At 41.0% G+C, this 18,711-nt stretch overlaps 2 protein-coding genes across 2 annotated transcripts in view; both read left to right on the forward strand.

Annotated features, from left to right (window-relative positions):
• Positions 1-3,528, forward strand: part of otog (otogelin) — a 50,835-nt gene extending 47,307 nt beyond the window's left edge. The window contains exons 56-57 of the mRNA XM_037096809.1: positions 854-933; positions 1,093-3,528. Of these exons, the coding sequence (XP_036952704.1) occupies positions 854-933; positions 1,093-1,293 (281 nt within the window). The 3' untranslated portion in view covers positions 1,294-3,528. The remainder of the gene's footprint in view (positions 1-853; positions 934-1,092) is intronic.
• Positions 3,529-16,122: 12,594 nt separating this feature from the next.
• Positions 16,123-18,500, forward strand: LOC119018814 (myoblast determination protein 1 homolog). The gene is made up of 3 exons (XM_037096803.1): positions 16,123-17,057; positions 17,595-17,667; positions 18,002-18,500. The coding sequence occupies exons 1-3, from the start codon at positions 16,494-16,496 to the stop codon at positions 18,193-18,195; spliced, it is 831 nt and encodes a 276-aa protein (XP_036952698.1). The 5' UTR covers positions 16,123-16,493; the 3' UTR covers positions 18,196-18,500.
• Positions 18,501-18,711: the final 211 nt, after the last annotated feature.

The raw sequence follows: 18,711 nt of genomic DNA on the forward strand, positions 1-18,711 counted from the left end.
TCTGACATTATGTAAATAATTTATTCTACTCATCATGTTCAGATTTGATTTTACCACGTTTCAGATTTGATCTAAGCCTCACAGGAGATCAATGATTTTATGATTTATTACTTATCTTACAGACTGTAGTGACATAGATCTCTTCATGTAAACAGCTTTTACAATGAATTTACCATTGGTGATAATGAATGGTTGCAGTAGTGTAAACACGGAACTTCTGATGATGGTTGATGGTGAAAGTAGTAAAAAAAAAAAAACAGATGGAAAAACATGATAAAACATAATAGAACCTCTCCAGAAGCGCCACACACAGCAGCTTCAGGTTCATGCTAATATTTTTGTTTGTTTGTTTGTTTATTTGGGTTTTTTTGCCACATGGCACAAAGGTGGAGCATGTTTGTGGAAACTGTATTTTTTTAATTTTATCTAATTTATTTACCCATTTTGAAAGATTCAAATATTTAAAAACATTTATGTATAGTCATTTTGTGTACAGGATAAATGCATGAAGGAACACATCATCAGTTTTTATATGTATTTATTTTTAATTTTGTATCCCTTACCACTGTCTGGGAAGCTTCCTCCTTTGCTTTTAAACTATAAAGCATTTATACGATCTCTCGGCTGTATTTCCTCCTTTCTTTTTTCCAACTCATCCATCTGCTAAAACTGCTTGACAGCTTGCGCATGATCTACAAGCTCTGTGCTTCCCAGGACTCTTTGTTCTCTGACATCTACTTCCTCTTGGTGTTTGCTCTTTGTTATCCTCTACGTGCAGCAGGTCAGATGATTTGTCTTTAGTTTCTCGTGTCAACTTTGTTCCGACTGATTTTGTTTGTTGTCGTGTGAACAGGCAAAGAAGATGGGAAGTCATGCCAGAAGGTGACGGTGAGGATGACCATCAGGAAGAACGACTGTCGCAGCAACAGACCGGTATGTTTAGTGTCTGTTGCGAAGTGCTGCCGGTGCCGTTTGAAGCACCTGAACTTTTTAACGAAGAGCAACAAGAATGTCTAAAAATCTGATGTTGTGGTGGAATAATTAGAATTACCTCCACTTACTGGCTCTGTACCATCTCTCTGTGTCCTGCAGGTGAACATCGTGTCATGTGACGGGAAGTGTCCGTCTGCAAGCATCTACAACTACAACATCAACACGTACGCTCGCTTCTGCAAGTGCTGCAGGGAGACGGGGCTGCAGCGGCGCTCTGTGCAGCTCTACTGCAGCGGTAATGCCACCTGGGTCAGCTACACCATCCAGGAGCCCACCGACTGCTCCTGCCAGTGGTCCTAAACACATACACGCACACGCACGCACACACACACACACACACACACACACACACACACACAGTATTCAGATCTACATCCTCTAAAACCACAAGAGATAGAAGAAGAGGGAGAAGAAACCACAGCCATGTTGCTGTAGGATGCTGGGAGAGTGAAGCACTGAGCTGTGATTTCCAGGGCTGAATGACTTTTATCAGTTAGTTGCCCAGGTGCCTCTGCTGGCAGGGAGGAGGTACTGCAGAGCAGCGAGACAGGTCTTACTCCTCCGCAGGCAGCATCAGTCTATAGGAGGCCGTAAGGTGACCTTTGACATCTGATTTTCCCCTTCACAGTGAAGCAAATGGGGTGCAACAAAAACAAGTGTGGCCCGCTTGACACCACACGATGAGTTTTATTGATGTACATATATACATGTCATTTCAGAGAATTGTGATTTTGACATTGGCATCTTTTTGTTTTTCATACATTCACACATTCCACAGTTTAGTAAGTAAACACCTTCATGATATTTTTTATAACTCTACATATGAAATTCATGGATTGAAGATGTATGAAGAAGAACCGAAGACCCAAAGAAAAACAAAACAACATAAAGAAAATAAACAAATAGATAAATGCATAACAGAAACATCTTTTATTACATAAAATTAATGTACATGTTATTACAAGTTATGTACAGTGAAACAGTTTTTTCTTGCAGTTTTTATTCCTGTTGTTAAGGGAGGAGGGGAAAATATCCACCGTTTGGTGCAATTATATATGCTTATATAGTTTTTTTTGCACAAATTTCCCTCTTTCTGTTCCCCATACAGTGTTTCATGCTGTGTTGCAGTGAACAGACAGAAACAAAAAGAACACATTTCATTCTTAAAACTTTCAGATAAACTTCCTTCGTTATTCAAAGTGGAAGTTTCTTCACTGTCAGAATGAACAGTAGGAATGATTCCACCGAGCAAAGTCTGTTTCAGTGTTTAGACTGTTTTTGTTAAAATACTTGAATCACTCAACAGAAAGGATCAAATTTCACATCAGCCTGTTCTCTTCTCTCTAAAATAATCAGGTTTTATAGACAAATGATGAACAATCTCAGTAGTATTTTTTTCTCTGATGTAATGTTAATGTGATCGAATGAAACGAGATATGAAATAATTAATACAATATAACAGAAGGTCACAAAAGTCTCAAGTTACACTTTGTCAAGAATAGGTTATATAATTTAGTTGATCCCCATATCACTATGTATTGTAAAAATAAATTATTAGAGGGATAAAATGTTAGGTATATTTTGCTAAATACATCACAAAGAAGACATCTAATGTTAAAACTGATAACTGTTCCATTTGTTTTAGATATGAACTAATGAATGCAACACAAAAAGTGGGAAGAACCACATCAGTCTAAGTTCTTTGGAATCACTGATTTACCACATTTTGGTATCAACATTTTGCTCACTTCCTGTTTTTGTCCTGTTTTTTTCCCAAGTTGTGTAGACAAGTCTGAGGCATATTTACTAAAGTTGTTTCGGATCTTTAAATACTGTTCTGATAACTAAGTGCTATAATCGATCAAAATGATGGATGACCATTTTTAAAAACACGCTGCTTAACTGCGCTGCTGCTCTGCCACCTCCCTGCCAGCCAGAGTCCAGAGAACGAAAAAGTAAGTTGCTGTTTTGTGTGTGAGCGGGAAACTGTTTCTCTGCGCTTCTGTGCTGAAAAGTAAAAGATTTTAAAATATATATTGAAACGTTCGTAAACAGGCCATCAGGAAATATCACCATCATCCTTTTGAAATGAATATTTTACCCAGAAATCCTTCTTTGGTCTTTGTTTTTTGTAAATAACTCAGTTTCATAATTTCTTAAAATGATTTGCAAAATCAAATTCTTAGATATTTCACTTCTAGAAAGACAACAATAAACTGTATATTCAGTGATGTGAAATATTCTTCATATAATCAACACTAGTGAGGTGTATTAACTGATTTGAATCCAGCTGTACGTGGAGCACTTTATTTATTTATTGGAGTTTGATAGAGCACAGCCGTTCACGACCTGAAGAGAAGCATTCAATCCAACTAGACATCAAACAAAACTGACAGGATCCAAAACTTTGATTTGGTTTTATTCCCAGCAGCAGAATAATGCGGAGATCATGGTGTTGCGTTATAGATGTACGTTTCTCTGTGGACCAAATTCTGTAATGTGTTTGTCGATGTCAAACAGACCCACCTGGATAGTCCAGTTAAAGAGGATTTGTATCATACAAGTGTACATTTGCATTTTCAATAAATATTTCCTTTGGAAAAACTAAACATGGTTCGCTCTGTTTATTAGATAAGAGCGAAGTTACTGAGAGAGACCCGACACACCTGTCTGTTGCTGAGATTTGTTAATGCTTTGATTTTTTTAGATTATGTTCATCAGACTCTTCTACCGGAAGCGGTCAAACAGTCGACGCTGAAACATGCTGAAATCTTTATTCAGACTTCACTCTTTGGTGTGTGGACTCTTGAGCAGCATTTGGGATCATTGAAACCATATAAAAACATTGCAGTTGCCTCTTCAATTTCAGAGACTCCAGTGTCCAGTATCAATCAACTGCTAAACCAGATGTGTGAGGATGGATATCCAGAGGAAGCAAGAGCAGTAAATCCGCTCCTCCTCTCGTATTGGTGTTACACAGCCTGCTTAGACTCCAGACTGGCTGGCTGGTCTGGACGCACGGCTGCGGCACGTTGGCACGGGCAGACGAGAAAATGATATTGAGCCCGAAAAGCCAATGAACCCAGAAAATCCAGGGACTTTTAGCAAATATGTAAACCAGGCCACCACAGTTTATACACCCAATGAGCTGGAGAGGCCAGACGAGGAGATCACACAAAGCTCAGATGGCGAAGTGATGTCAGGAACAGGGCTGAGCTGTGAAACACCTCACGTAGGCGTGTTGATTGAAGTTTAAACTGCAGGTTACACTGCCTGTCTTCTCGCCAGGATAAAAATGTTGGCATCGTGCAAACCATGAATTTGTTACATTTGTACGTTTCATGCGTCACATCTGCATTTTTGCAGTACGCGTCATAGCAACATTTGAAAGCACAAAACAACCAGACAGTCTAAAAGATCCTGCCCATTTTCAGCTGGGTTTGTGTGGCAACAGGACCAGTTAAGCGAGGACATGATCTTTTCCTAACCCTAACAGGGCTGATGGGAAAAGTGTTAACAGGTGTGTGAGGTGAGGTGAGGTGATGAGGAATGGTGGGAGAACTGTTTACTGCCGCGGGATCTTTAATGACAGGAGAGTTAGTGCGTGGCAGGGCAAACAAAGCCAACGGGAGAATGTGTGGCTGAGAGTTGGCCGACGTCTCTCCTGCAAGCCCGCGCCGAGGGATGAGAAGGGCACAGGGCGATCATCTGATCGCGTTGTACAACTGCTGACGTCCGACCGGCTGGACCGCGGCCTAAAGCGCCCGCTGATGTCACCAAACATGTAACTGCCGGGAGCCAGACTGGCATCAAAGAAACCTAGTATGTGGGGCACGATGGTTTAAATCACGCTCGCACAGCTGCAGCGCACGGCTCGTGAATTTCGTGGATGAAGTCATGTTGCTGTTTTTGTTCTTTGCAACACGACATCCGACCGTTTGGTTCCAGAAAACCACTCATCTAATCTCAAAGAGTTTTTAAACATTGAAATACAATCCAAGTGTGCTTTTGACTGACTGCAGCCTCACCTGATAAGACAGAACACATTTAAACACCCCGCCCCCGCATTCAGTGAAGTGCGGTTACAGTGATACCCATTCACACGTTTAATTTTTTTTGTGTGTGCTGCTTAAAGGGTTTGGTTAGGTGTTGATGTGTTGTGGATGGAGGTCTCGGGGGTTATGGAGGGTCATCTCGTCCTTGTAATCCCGCTGCAACAGCTGCAACCCCCTCAAACTTCACACCCCCACACCATTAAAGAGCTGAGTGTTTGTATTCATTTTGCCGACCGACAACGTTCCAGCTCTGACCTGCCTCAAAAACTGAGGAAAAGAAGAAGTCAAGCTGGAATAAAATAGAACAATATGTAGCATCATTACCGTAGTATTCATTGTTTTATTACAGTGGTATAGAAAGAAGGATTTAGACGGGCAATTAACCTCACGTGCAAGCTTTTGGATTGTGGGAGGGCGGCCGAGCGCCCGGAGAGAACCCAACGCAGCCCGGGGAGAGAAGCTCCAGCCGGGTCTCGAACCCGTGACCGTCTTGCTGTGAGGCGACAGCGCTAACACTGCCAACCCGCCCAACAACAGGGACGCCCGTCACCACCCGACTAAAACCAGGCTCGCGCTGGCCCTCAAAATGACAGCCACAGAGAAGTGCATTGTGGGTGACGGCTCCCAGTGAAATTGTTGGAAAGTGACTGACAGAATGACAAGCCCAGAGCAGCTGCACACACACACACACACACACACACACACACACACACACACACACACACACACACACACACAAACAAACACACACGCGCACACACACACACACACACACACACACACACACACACACACACACACACACACACACAAAAATCAGCTGCTGTATTGTGTACCTTTCTGATTATATTATCATATGTAAAAGATTAAAGGACCATACCGTGTTTCGGCATGTTTCTTTTGTTTATTTACACCAAATGTCATTAACTTTACGTTGTAGCCAATCATCATGCACTGTTTTTGATTTTCTTACATTTTTTCCCAAGTGTATGTTGGCTTCCAGACATTTTTTATCAAAATGAATTAGTTAATTCTTTAAACTGCATGCTCTGTGGTTTGAGACACTGAGATTTATTTTAACCCTGTCCCGTGTAGCCATTGGTTTCCATTTCTTTTTGCTGTTGTATATTTCAGGTTAAACCTCCACATGCCGCTGCCCTGAGGCTCTGCTGTACTTCTCCCCATCATACTATTTTCCATTCTGCTGCCATTGTGCACAGAATAAAAGTGACTGTACAGTAACATGGTGCAGTAACTGGAATTAATATGTGTTTCCTATGCTCCAGGTATTCTGACATGAGAAAGCAAACCTCGCTGAATTTGGCGGAGACATAGTTGTGTTGTTTACCACTCTAACTGTTTTATTATTTGTGTGGTTGATGAACAAGAAAATCAACAAATCACTTGCAGGTTATCACCGGCAACCTGCCACCCAACATGATGACGTGTGAAATTTGACTTTTTGAAGGAAGAAAATGTCTTTCAGAAGGAACTACTTCATCCGACTGGGAATGAGAGGAATACAGTTTTCTTTCTTTTCACGTTACTCATATTCTCTACACTTCATACTGTGAACATTTGCACATTCCATCATCCTCGTTTCCAACACTTGAACTCCTCTTTCTTATTTTTCTAAAAACATTTTCTATTTTCTATTTCTGATTCATAGTCATTATTTATATGCACTATTCTTGACTTTTTTTCTCTTACTGTTTACCATTATTCATCAAATTATCACCACAAAATCTTTGTATTTAAAAACCGTCTTGGCAATAAAACTAAATTCAATTATGATTTAATTGATACACTTTATCCGCAAAACACAAAAGAGTAAAAAATAATTTAAATTGAAACCAAAACCTTTAGATTAGTTAACATGTCGGTCATGTTTGTTGATTTTCATCTGACTTCCTTAATTGAAAAAAAAGAAGAAAATACTGCAATAAATTTTTACCATATGTTATCATACATAGTTAATTGGTAAATCAATGAAAGAATAATGCTGAAATGTAACCTTGAATTATCAGTTAGTCTGCAACTGCTGAATGATTGATTCATTGTTGAGGATGATTTTTAGCTTTGTTACTAGCTTGTCTCTTAGGGTTCAAGGAAAAGTCCTTCCTGGCCTTAATATCTATTAAAATTTTACCAGAAGAAAAACATAAAAAAAAAGCCCCCAGATTTTGACTTTGACATGCTGATTAGTCCCTCAGCTCAGAAGTTCATAAAACATGTCAGCACCGTCAGCACTTCAGTCACTGCCCCTTTTGTCGCTGTGTCTTTGAACCGGACGGCAGCTTCTCTCTGATTTACATGCAGGAGCAGGAGGAGGAGTGTAAAAACATCCTGACGTCAGAGGCAGCTGATGACCGGGCCAGACCCCGGCCATCAGGTGAAGCCCCGGGACAGAGCGCTGGACATTTGTCCCATGTACAGGAAGTGACCTGATGGCTTTGTCACAGCAGGAGCAGATAGAGAGAGCAGGTTGAATTGATTTAACCTTCGACCCCTGAGAGGAAGACAGAGGTGGACCTGATCTGTTCTCAAGACTGAAACACAGTGAAGGCACATGAGGGGCAGAGAGATGGGCGGAGCTGCATCCTGAAACTGTGGATCAGTGTGTCAAAATGAGCATTTAATAAATAATCTGCTCCTGCATTCAAAATGTGATTTAATCAACATAGATGTGAACAGCAAGTTGTATAAAATTAAAAAGTGCTCATGCAGAACAACAACCTAACCCCTTTATAACTTTATACATTTTAGGGATATTATATTTTTTTAACTGTTGATGTTTAATGCATTATCAGTCGTAGGCGTTGGTTTCATTGGCTACATACATGCAGATGAGAGGTTTAGATATTAATTGAAATTGTACTCAATTATGATTTTTAAAGTAACTAAGTATGCAACATGGTATAATATGCACTTAAGAACTACATTAATGAAATTATATACTTGAAAAAACTACAATTACCCCAAAGAATGACTTATTAATTACTATAATTTGAGTAGTTGTTATAAGTGACTTTCACCCCTGCTAGTCACCAAAAATCATGTACAAGAACAAGTGTTTCGTTAAGTTCCAAAAAGCCATACTTGAGTAAAAGTAAAGATAATGTGTTAAAATATGACTTTGGTAAAAGCGAAAGTAACCCGTGTATAACACTTGAGTAAAAGTCTTGAACTGAAGTTTCCAAATAAACGTAGGTAGAAAAGTAACACTATTTGGCTCTGAGATGCAGCGGAGTGGGAATATAAAGTAGATGACAATGGAAATACTTAAGTAAAGTACTCATACATCAAAATTGCACTTACTGTAAGAGAGCAAAAGGAGCTTAGCTACATTTCATCACCAATAAGATAAAGATACAAAGAGTATTCTGATACTTCCTCAAACTGCACGGAGGACCATTCACCTTCTTTGTGTTCGAAGATTTCAAAATCAGCCAAAATCTGTGTCACCAAGTTAAGAAATGCACGTCTGCGGTTCTCTCCCAGTCGTGGTGAATCATGACCTCAGTGTTGTTTCATAACTGAGGGGAAAACCAGAGAATGATTAGGAAAAAAAAAATGTGTGGAATCTCTTTTTTTCTTTTACAGAGCCGTGAGGAGTCACACATAAGTAATCTGAGCTGGACACTCAGATCAGAGCGAACAGCAGCTGCAGCCGAGATCACTGTGATCTGAACTCTGATAGTTATAATACAGTTGCATAAGTTATATTGCTGTTACAGTTAAGTTACAGTTATACTGAAATTTAACAGCATGGTTAAGAAGAGTTGTGTTCATTGCGTGCAGATGAAGAGTCCAAAGAATTTGTTCACTGATTTTTGTGTGTCTACTGAGTGACACTGCTGTTTACATATGCTGCTGACCTGAAGGGACAGCCCTGTTTCTTTAGAAAATATGTTCTGTAGGAAGTGAAAGTAATTTTGTTCCCAAGAAAACATATTGTTAAGGAGTAGCTCCAGGCTGAGATGCTCAGACTTTTCATCATCGACACCATCAGTGGGTCAGAACTTTTTTTTGTCTGATAGTTTGGTTTATGACGAAACACTTGCAGAGCTAATGACTTTCCCATCAGTCTCAGCTGTACTTTGTGTTTAGTGCCAGTTAGCAAATATACAGACAAAAAGTCCTGTTTACTCATTTGCATTGGCTTTTTGACCAATAAAATGAGGAAAGAGAGATTGATATTGACTGTGCTTTGGGACGTGAAGCTGAAAGGAAATAATCTCTAAAGCATCCTTTTTGAAAAAAGAACAATGAATTTTTATTGTCAGTAAGCTAACAGAAGTGTTCTGAACACTTAAATACCAAACATATTGTGCATATTATATGTACTGCATTTACAATAGAGCCCGACTGATACAAGATGTTTGGGGCTGATGCAGATACAATACTAAATTCTGACATCCATGCGTTGGCCAATGTATTTGCATAATATTCTTGCACAGAATAGCTAAATGAACATACACCTTTTTTTGCAATTCTCCATCAAATGTGGTTATCGAACACTTGTGACAAAGATATGTACATATTAGAGGCAGGATATGTTAATATTCAATATTAAATTACTTCAAGAACTGTTTTCTGAAATAATCTGTAAGAGGAATATCTGCCAGCACGTCTGTGATAGGTCAATGATGTATCAGTCAATAAACTACATACATGAGTGTGTCTGTGTGTGAAATGTTCATGCTAAAGACGAGGCCCCTATTTTGTAGTTGCTTGCACAGACAGTGTTGCAGCTGATATGAGCGGTGCAGATACAAACACTACAGAGACATTTCTTTAGATAAACTGTTAACAAATTGAGCTGCCGGAGTCGTAGATGGAGAGAACAGCATGGTTACCCACCTGTGCATGTGTGTGCGTGTCCCAGCAGGCTACTTAGGTCCTATTAGAGCAGTTAGTCACGGCCATCGCAGTGTGTCCAGAGGTCAGCCACCTCGCCACGCAACAGGAAGAAGTAATTCACAGTCAGCCAGTGGCAGCGTCACTCAGAGGAGTTGTACACCTGTCGAACTGTCAAACCTCCAGCTCCTCTCACAGCACCACCACACACAGCAGCTGCCTGGTGGAGCTGGAGTCTTCTTCTTCTTCTTCTTCTTCTTCTTCTTCTTCTTCTTCTTCTTCTTCCTGTCTGTCTATCAACTCATTTCTCTTCATCTGTTTCGTCTACTTCTTCTTCTTCTTCTTGTCTTCCTCCTCTCTCTTCTTCTTCTTGTTCTTCTATTCTATACCTTAACGTTTAAATCGCTAATGAAATATTTTAATACATTTTGAAGGATGCTTATGGAAGTCACAAAAATCCACAAAATAAATTCTGAGGAGCAGCTCAGCTTAAAGAGACAGTTCACCCTAAAATTAAAACTACATGATGCAACTAGAGGGCGTTCTTGTGGTCTTTGACTCACCCCTGTGTTGCTCAAAGTGCACCAAAAGTAGATTAGAAAAACTCAACAGAAGTGTCTTTTTCCAGAAATCACGACTCGTTTCCTGTAAATAGCCCACAGACCTTGTTGGGAACAGTTTATCAGAATAAAGAAGCATGCACCTACTCATGGATGAGGTGCTAGCTAACTAAACTCACTAAGATGAAATGTTACAGCTCACGCTCTGTAGCTTGGTAGAAAAAAAGAGTTCCTACATAAAACTGTTCTTACAAGGTCTGTGGATTACCTAGAGTAATCACACAAACATACAAGTCCATTTTCTGGCACTTTAAACACCAAATACCAAGCGCAACCTAGTTTTGTTCCATTCAAGAGAAGGCAGACATCGTTACAGCTGATATCTCCGAAGCTCAGCAGATAACACCAAAACAGTGTTGACAGATATAAAGGTAACAGGTAAAAGAGGAAAAATCTTTGGGCCCAGATTTTGTGTCACAGTGCATCATAATACCCATCAACACAGTTTACAGTAGATCAAGTCCTCTTGTGCCACTGACAGCTCGGAAATGAAGGTGTTTGAAGATCTTTGAAGATGAAGGGTGCTGAGAATCAAGAGGAGTGAAACAACTCATAAACCAGACGACGCTCAGTTTGCTTTGACTGTTAACAGGAGCCATAAAGCTGAGGAGGGGGTACAGTGCTGTTCTGTGTGTGTGTGTGTGTGTGTGTGTGTGTGTGTGTGTGTGTGTGTGTGTGTGTTTGGGGAGTCCCTCTGAGCTCAGATCCATCTGGATTCCACATCCAGGTCCAGCAGGCTGTCACCCTGTCCTCTTCTGCGTGTCCCAACATGTCTGCTCGCGGCGCACCAGATCAGATTGAGGCTTCATGGTTTCCTCTTTTGAGCTTTGATGATGACGTCGACGACAGGTGACGGGGCCCAAGATTTATTGTTTGTTTGCTCCCATTAGAATGACAAACAGCCGCAGCACTTGACAAAAGCTGCCTTAAGCTGAAAATGACTTGGGTGAACCATGAGCAAATATATGAATTATTTGAGCGAATTGTCAGGTGAAAATCCTGTCACAGCTTCAAACGGCTTGTTTGTTCGGTTCCCGTTTGCAGCTACTGATGAAAAGCTTTTGACTCTAGAAACTGCTTTGGGGATCGGGAAAACAATCTTCATAATACTCTAATCAATATGAACAAATCACAGCTGAAATCTTAGAAAAATCAACACAGCAGCAGAAGATGCTCCCTCCCTGCACAACACACACACACACACACACACACACACACACACACACACACACACACACACACACACACACACACACACACACACGTCCCTTTAACAGCCCGATAAAAATATTCTCGCCTTGTACCCGGTGCTATAAACTGCCCGGGCAGTGGTCCCTGGTGGGGTATCGAGGGTTTCTATGAAACATGAGACGCTCTCTCTCTCTCTCTGAGCAGACAGAAATGGGATTAAGAGCTTCGTCCAAACGCAAAAAACAGAGAAAATCTTGATTGTGGACGGATGGGACGATGACACAACCAGCTGGAACGTGTTGGTTCTGCAGAACCACAGAGCTGGCTGTCTGGTTTCTCTCTGATACGTGATGGTAAAAATGGGATTAGCTGTTTGAGAAAGCGAGTCCTGTAACTGACACAGAAACAGGAACTAATGCGGTCTTCAGCTGACCACACTCTGTAGAATGGATCCCTTTTTAATTTAGTGATAGTTAATTGTCATTTGACATATTTTGTGCAATTGACATCAGGATCTGTGTCTCTCATGTCTCAGCTGACATTCAAGTCACAGAGGTAGCCATCGTTATCTCTGTTATCTCTTTTAGCTTTTGTGTTTTTACTTTGTAATTCTTGGTTACAGGCTGTATAGTTTTTGCATGTGTGTGTGAATTAATTAATGTACAATGTATATCTATCAGTGAAAATAAAAGATAAAGAACACAAGATAAAAACAAGCACAAATGATGAAGATAAATTTCTGTTTTGGCCCTTGAAGGTTAAAAGTATGGGAATCCATGCTCTGTCTACGCTCCAGCAATTACAGCCCTCATCACACTCTCACATTGTAACATACAGTGTGTGCTTCCCGTGCAAGTGGTTGTTAGTGTGTCTCTATCTTTATCCTGAAAACACCCACGGAAGCTGCAGAGCACATAGTTGAGTCATGCTTCAACAAAAATGCCGCAGTCATGCTCTTCTCTTTGACTGTTAACTAAAAACCTTTTTCTTTAAATAGAGGATAAAAAAGTGTTCATCAAATACTTTAAGTATACCAGCATGATAACACAGTAAGAACAGGTGAGCATTTTAAGCACGGTCAAAGACCGACATGCTCTCACGGCTCCATAACTTCAAATAAATGATCTAATGAGCAAAGGACAGCAATTTCATTCATTTCGATTGGTTTGAATTAACTTGTAAAATGTAGATTATTTTCATCAGTTTTTTCTTTCGCATTAGTGGCTTTAACACTGTTTTTATGTCTAAAAATATGCTATTGACACAATCTGCACACGCAGAACCTCCCACGCAACTCATATGGAAAGAAGAGTGTTGCAAGATGGAGCTGTAAATTGCAAAAGAAGGGCTGTGGAGGAGTGCTGTTTCCAGACATCACACTCATACATACTGTATATGAGCAGACATTTTGTGGAATCAGGGTGGGGTGGTGAGGCCGGCCTGTTGTTCAACAACATGACTAAAAACAAGGGAATTTCACTTCAGATCAGAAGAATACAGAATGTGTCACAAGGTCAGGAGTGACTGACTCAGAATTTGATGTCACGACATGTTACAACAGTAAAGACTTAAAGGGCATAAAGGGTGACTGGAGTCAAGACTGACTTAGTAAAAAATGCGATTAGGAGCTGGAGCGCTTTGGTGTTCGTAAGATTGCATATCTCGATGTGATAAGCAGTTTAAATGATCATTGGAAGACATCTATGGAATTACACAGCAGTGTAAGTGGTGCTCATACGAAACGTGCATTCATCGAGTGTATAACTGGAACTAAGCAGCTGCCAAGCATTTTGAATATCTCAGCTTCAACCTGTCTCGTGGCTGGACTGGGATTGCTCTCTGCTCGGCCCCTGTCTGGCCTCTGATTGGCTGCTTGCTCAGATGTCTTTACCGCACCAGAGTCCAAAGCTCTCGGGCAGCGTTCCAGCTGCAAAGAGACGGCTCTGATGCCTTTCTTCATGGCCGCCATAGAGGTTTAATATCTCAGTTTGATGCGGGATTAGCACTGAGCTGAGGGCTGTGATCACACGGACAGAGGATCGCATGGAGTCACGCGCACAAAACACACATTGTTATTTGTTATTGTTGTGTTGTTGTAAAAGACAAACCTGCAGAATCTCGGGCTGCTTGTTGCAGGAGAGATGAATTGGAATAACTGGGACACACCTGGCAGGGATTTCACGTGCACAACTTAATTTTGGGGCACTTTTTAAGAGCATTTCATGTCACAAAGTACATGTTTGAGCTAGTTATTTGTGATCACGTATTTGTTTGTTGATTCTGCATTTGAATCTTGTAACTCTGTGTACGTAATATTTCAACAGAGCTGGAAAAAAACATTCACTATACACCAGGTTTCAAACTTCACAAGTATGCCAAGACTGGCATCTTTATCACAGCATTTGATTCCACTGCTATCAGGTTCATGTTCTCTCGGTTTATACGAACGTGTCCCTGAAGGAGAGGAGTGGGTGCGAGGGTCGGGGGATGGGGGATCTTCCAAATGATACCAGCTTCAGTTTAAAGGGCACTTGTCTTAGATTTCACAAGCTGCTAAATTTAACGCACTGCCTTCCCATTAAGCTCTGAGGAGTCTGTGATGTGAGCTGTTCTTTCCCACACTAACACTTTCACCGAGGCTGAGAGAAATCCCACATTTGCAAAACAAAGACATGAATAAACTCAAAACACATAAAACTAATCGAATTGAAGGGACCGCTCAAGCTGAAATGAGAATTGAAATTTTGTGTGAAAGTTACATTCCACGCTATTCTCAGATGGCGCCTGGGTTTGCCTTTCCGACAACAACAACTTAATAAAAAAAAAAGAACAACCAAAAAACAAATTAGTAAACTCTTGAATTCATTTTCCATGAAGAGCATACAGTTGTGTGTCTTTTGTTACAATACTGCAAATTTTGATTTTCAGTAACTTTACTCTCTGTTTTTAAGGTAACGGTCTGAAAATAGTTACGCTGATTAACCTCACGTGTTCCCCAGGTTTTCAGACTCATATTGACCAAAGTCTGTTATTTATCTTTCCAAGATCAGGCTCAGTGAAAAAAAAAAAAGTATGATAAATGGTGCATTATTGTTTCATCAGTGGTTTGAAAGGCACGAAGACAAAAAACTACAGGGGACAAAGACAGAGGACGACTTAAAAACGAATGAAAATCAGCCTGTGAGTCGAGATTATCGTCTGTTTGGACAAATTGTCTTAAACTGTTGTCCAGTGATGACCTCCCCCTCCCCTACTTTTACACACACACACACACACACACACACACACACACACACACACACACACACACACACACACACACACACTTTAAGGGGGATGAGCCTCGCTCTCCTCAGATCAGAGACGTGACAACTGTGTGACATTCTGACCTCCTCTGTAGGACATCAGGCCGAGGCGCTCAGCATCCTCGTCTCTGTCATATCGCATCCAAGCTCCTGTAATGTTACTGCCACGCTGACATTCACTGTTACTTCAGTGTAAAACATGTAATTGTTTATAAAGTTTTTTGTCAGTCAAGTGCAGCTCGTACTTTGACATGATTGTACAATCTTGAATGGTTTTCTAAGTTAATTAAAAGCACTAAAAGATCAGAAAATCATATTTTTTAGGTGCCTAAAAATGTGGAATATTTAGAAACTGTGAGAGATTACGTGGAATTTCCCAACATAAAAAAATGTAGTAAATACACACAGGCCTACAAATGAACAAATAATTAGTTATTTCAGTTGGATTTGAATCAAAAAGACAGAACATCCAAGACAAGGGCAAATGGGTTTTTCTGTGCAGACATTAACGATGCGATTTTTTTTTTATACTACACCTTTAATTATTATGAAGATTTAGGTGTTTAAAGTACTGAACAAGTAAATCACAGTGCGATCAATGTCACCACCCCTGTCTGATGCTACACTGACTCTGTATTTAACCTAGAGATATATAGTTTCACATACGCTTCTGTGAAACATGTTTGTTAATGCAAGTGCTCCTTAAAATCAATAAAAAAAATTGTTGTGTGACAGTTTTTAACATTTGATGTAAAAAATAGAATAACATAAACATAAAAAACACCATTATTTTTGAGAGAGGTAATCACTCATGTGAGTTGGAGACAGTTTTCTGATTTCAAAATATCTTTATTTTGAAGAAACTTTAACAACTTCATTCAGGATTTTAAAACTGGATTCAAGAAAAAACAGAAAACAGACAGTGTTGTACTATAAAAAGTTACAATTACTGTGTAATGTTTGTGGAGATTTATTTATTTGTTAATTTTTACCATCAGTGGCATCATTGTGCCGATTTTCCATGATTTTAAAATGGACTTTAAACATGGACTTTTTATTGCTTCCTTTTTGTCGCTGAGTTTCACCTTTGTGACCTCCCCTCCACACACACACACCCACACACACACACACACACCCCCCTCAAACCATTGGTCACATACATGATGACCCCGCCTACACACTCCGACTCCTTTATAAAGACAAGGCAAACCCACAGAGCTGAAGTTACACAGACTGGCCCTTTAAACACACTGCTCTCCTCTGTAGACACTTGCACTTTCTACTTTATTCATCAGGCCAGCTGACCCTGCGCAGGAGTTGTTCCTTTCCCTTTCTTTTCTTCCCCCCTGTTTCTCCCTTTATCTTTGTAGTTGGAGCAAACAGAAGACACTTTGGGCACACTGTAACCTCTTCCCTCTCGGTCATCAGAGGAACTTTTCAGTGGACTCTTCCTCTTCTTCTTCACCCTCATGTCGCTCTCAGGGCCAATGGATCTGTCCGACCTTCCCTTCCCTCTCTCCTCCGCTGATGACCTCTATGATGACCCCTGCTTCAGCACCAGCGACATGAACTTCTTTGATGACCTGGATGCCCGGCTGATGCATGCCGGTCTGCTAAAGCCAGAGGACCATCTTCATCACCATCATCACCACCACGTCCCCATCGCAGAGGAGGAGGACGAGCATGTGAGGGCTCCCGGGGGCCTCCACCAGGCGGGGCACTGCCTGCTTTGGGCCTGCAAGGCCTGCAAAAGGAAGACAACCCACGCAGACCGGAGGAAAGCGGCAACGATGCGGGAAAGGCGGCGGCTCAGTAAAGTCAACGATGCCTTCGAGACCCTGAAGCGCTGCACGGCGTCCAGTCCAAACCAGAGGCTGCCTAAAGTGGAAATCCTGCGCAACGCCATCAGCTACATTGAGTCCCTGCAGGCACTGCTGCGGACGGGCCGGGACGAAAGCTTCTACCCACCGCTGGAACAGTACAGCGGGGATTCAGACGCCTCCAGCCCCCGCTCCACCTGCTCTGATGGCATGGTGAGTTCAAGAACAGCTGAATGGTTCAACTGCTCCTGTATGAAATGTTTGGAATGTGTGTGAGACATTTATTTTTGGCCACAGTAGTTCAATATATTCTCAGTGAAGGGGATCTTTAAGGTCCAATTTGTAAGGAGACTGATTTTTGAGTCTCATTACCAACAGATTAAGCACTGATGCTTTGGGATTGTAGAGCGGGTTTGCCCCCATCCCAAAGCTGGGAATTCTTACAAATTGCATCTTTAATGTCACATCCAAGGATCAAATCTGTTTTTGACTCAAAAGACTAAAATTTTTACTTAGCGTATTGATCCTTTTGACCTATGCTGATTACATGACGACATGTCGACTGAAGAGTTGCAGTAAACAGAAAGAAATACCAGCTACTGCTAAAAAAAACATTAAGTAAATAATAAAAGCATAAAACTCACAAAGCAATGGAAAAAAGTATGTTTTTAAACACAAATCATGTGTCCACTCATTGATCAATGATGCAAAGTTCCTTGACTGAAACCGTCTTGATTGATCTGTTTCCAGATGGACTTCATCTCTCCGTGTTCGAGCACAAGTGAAAACAGTGACGGCTCCTTCAGCAACCAGACAGCATACGGTCAGTTTCTCACAGCCACTCCTTTAATATCATGTGTTTCTGCTTAAGTACGAGTTGTTTGTCTTCTCATATGAACAGTTTCCGTATCTCTGTCGAAATGACTAATTTGTGGGCTATTCCTCATTTTTTGGAACTGACTTCTTCCTAAATATGACCAGTCAGATTTCTTAACTGACTGTGTTTTTCTGAAATATGATTAGATGTTTGAAACGATTATAGCCTCTGTCCACGTTACCTTTACTATGAGCCGTTGTTCTTTAACATGAGCAGCTCTTCCTCCTTTATTCCTCATATGAGCCCAATCTAAACAAAGAAATGTGTTTCTCTGTTACAGACTCCAGGAGCAGCAAACGGTCTCTCGTCTCCAGTCTCGACTGCTTGTCCAGCATTGTAGAGCGGATCAGCACAGATCCAGCCGTGGCCCCCCCGGGCGACAGCGTGGTCCCCCAGGGCCCCGGATCGCCTCAGAACAGCCCTGCTGGTTCCAGTCACGCTGCTGAAACCAACAGCATCCAGGAGCCGCTCTGAATGTGACAGAGCGAGGAACTCATATTCCAACAGAAAGACAAACTTACAAGACTTTTTTTCCCCCCTGAAGTTTGAGTCCAGTTCCTTCAGACTGGAGCTGACATTTTCCTCATTGCCTTCTGCTTCAGATACGATAACTGAGGACCACTTTGTATATCTGTAAATAAGAGCTGTTAGTTTATGATATGTGTACACACACACACACACACACACACACACACACACACACACACAGATGAGACGATTGTTGTGTCATACATTTCTATATATTATTTATGGGTGAATTACAGTTTAATAAATATTTATATTCTGACCTCCTCTTCCATCTAATTCTTTATGTATACAATCTCTATGTAAGTCCTCATAAAAATGAAATGCATCATTCTCCTACAGAAATTTAACAAACTGCTGGATTTTTGGGAACTAATCTTTTTTTCACAGACCTGTTTGAGGCAATGATTTACAGAGCCTTCTCTCTCTGGCCACATGTGACTCCAGTAAGAACAATTTGTCAAA

The sequence above is a fragment of the Acanthopagrus latus genome, chromosome 4 (genome assembly GCF_904848185.1).
Source record: "Acanthopagrus latus isolate v.2019 chromosome 4, fAcaLat1.1, whole genome shotgun sequence".
Taxonomy (NCBI): domain Eukaryota; kingdom Metazoa; phylum Chordata; class Actinopteri; order Spariformes; family Sparidae; genus Acanthopagrus; species Acanthopagrus latus.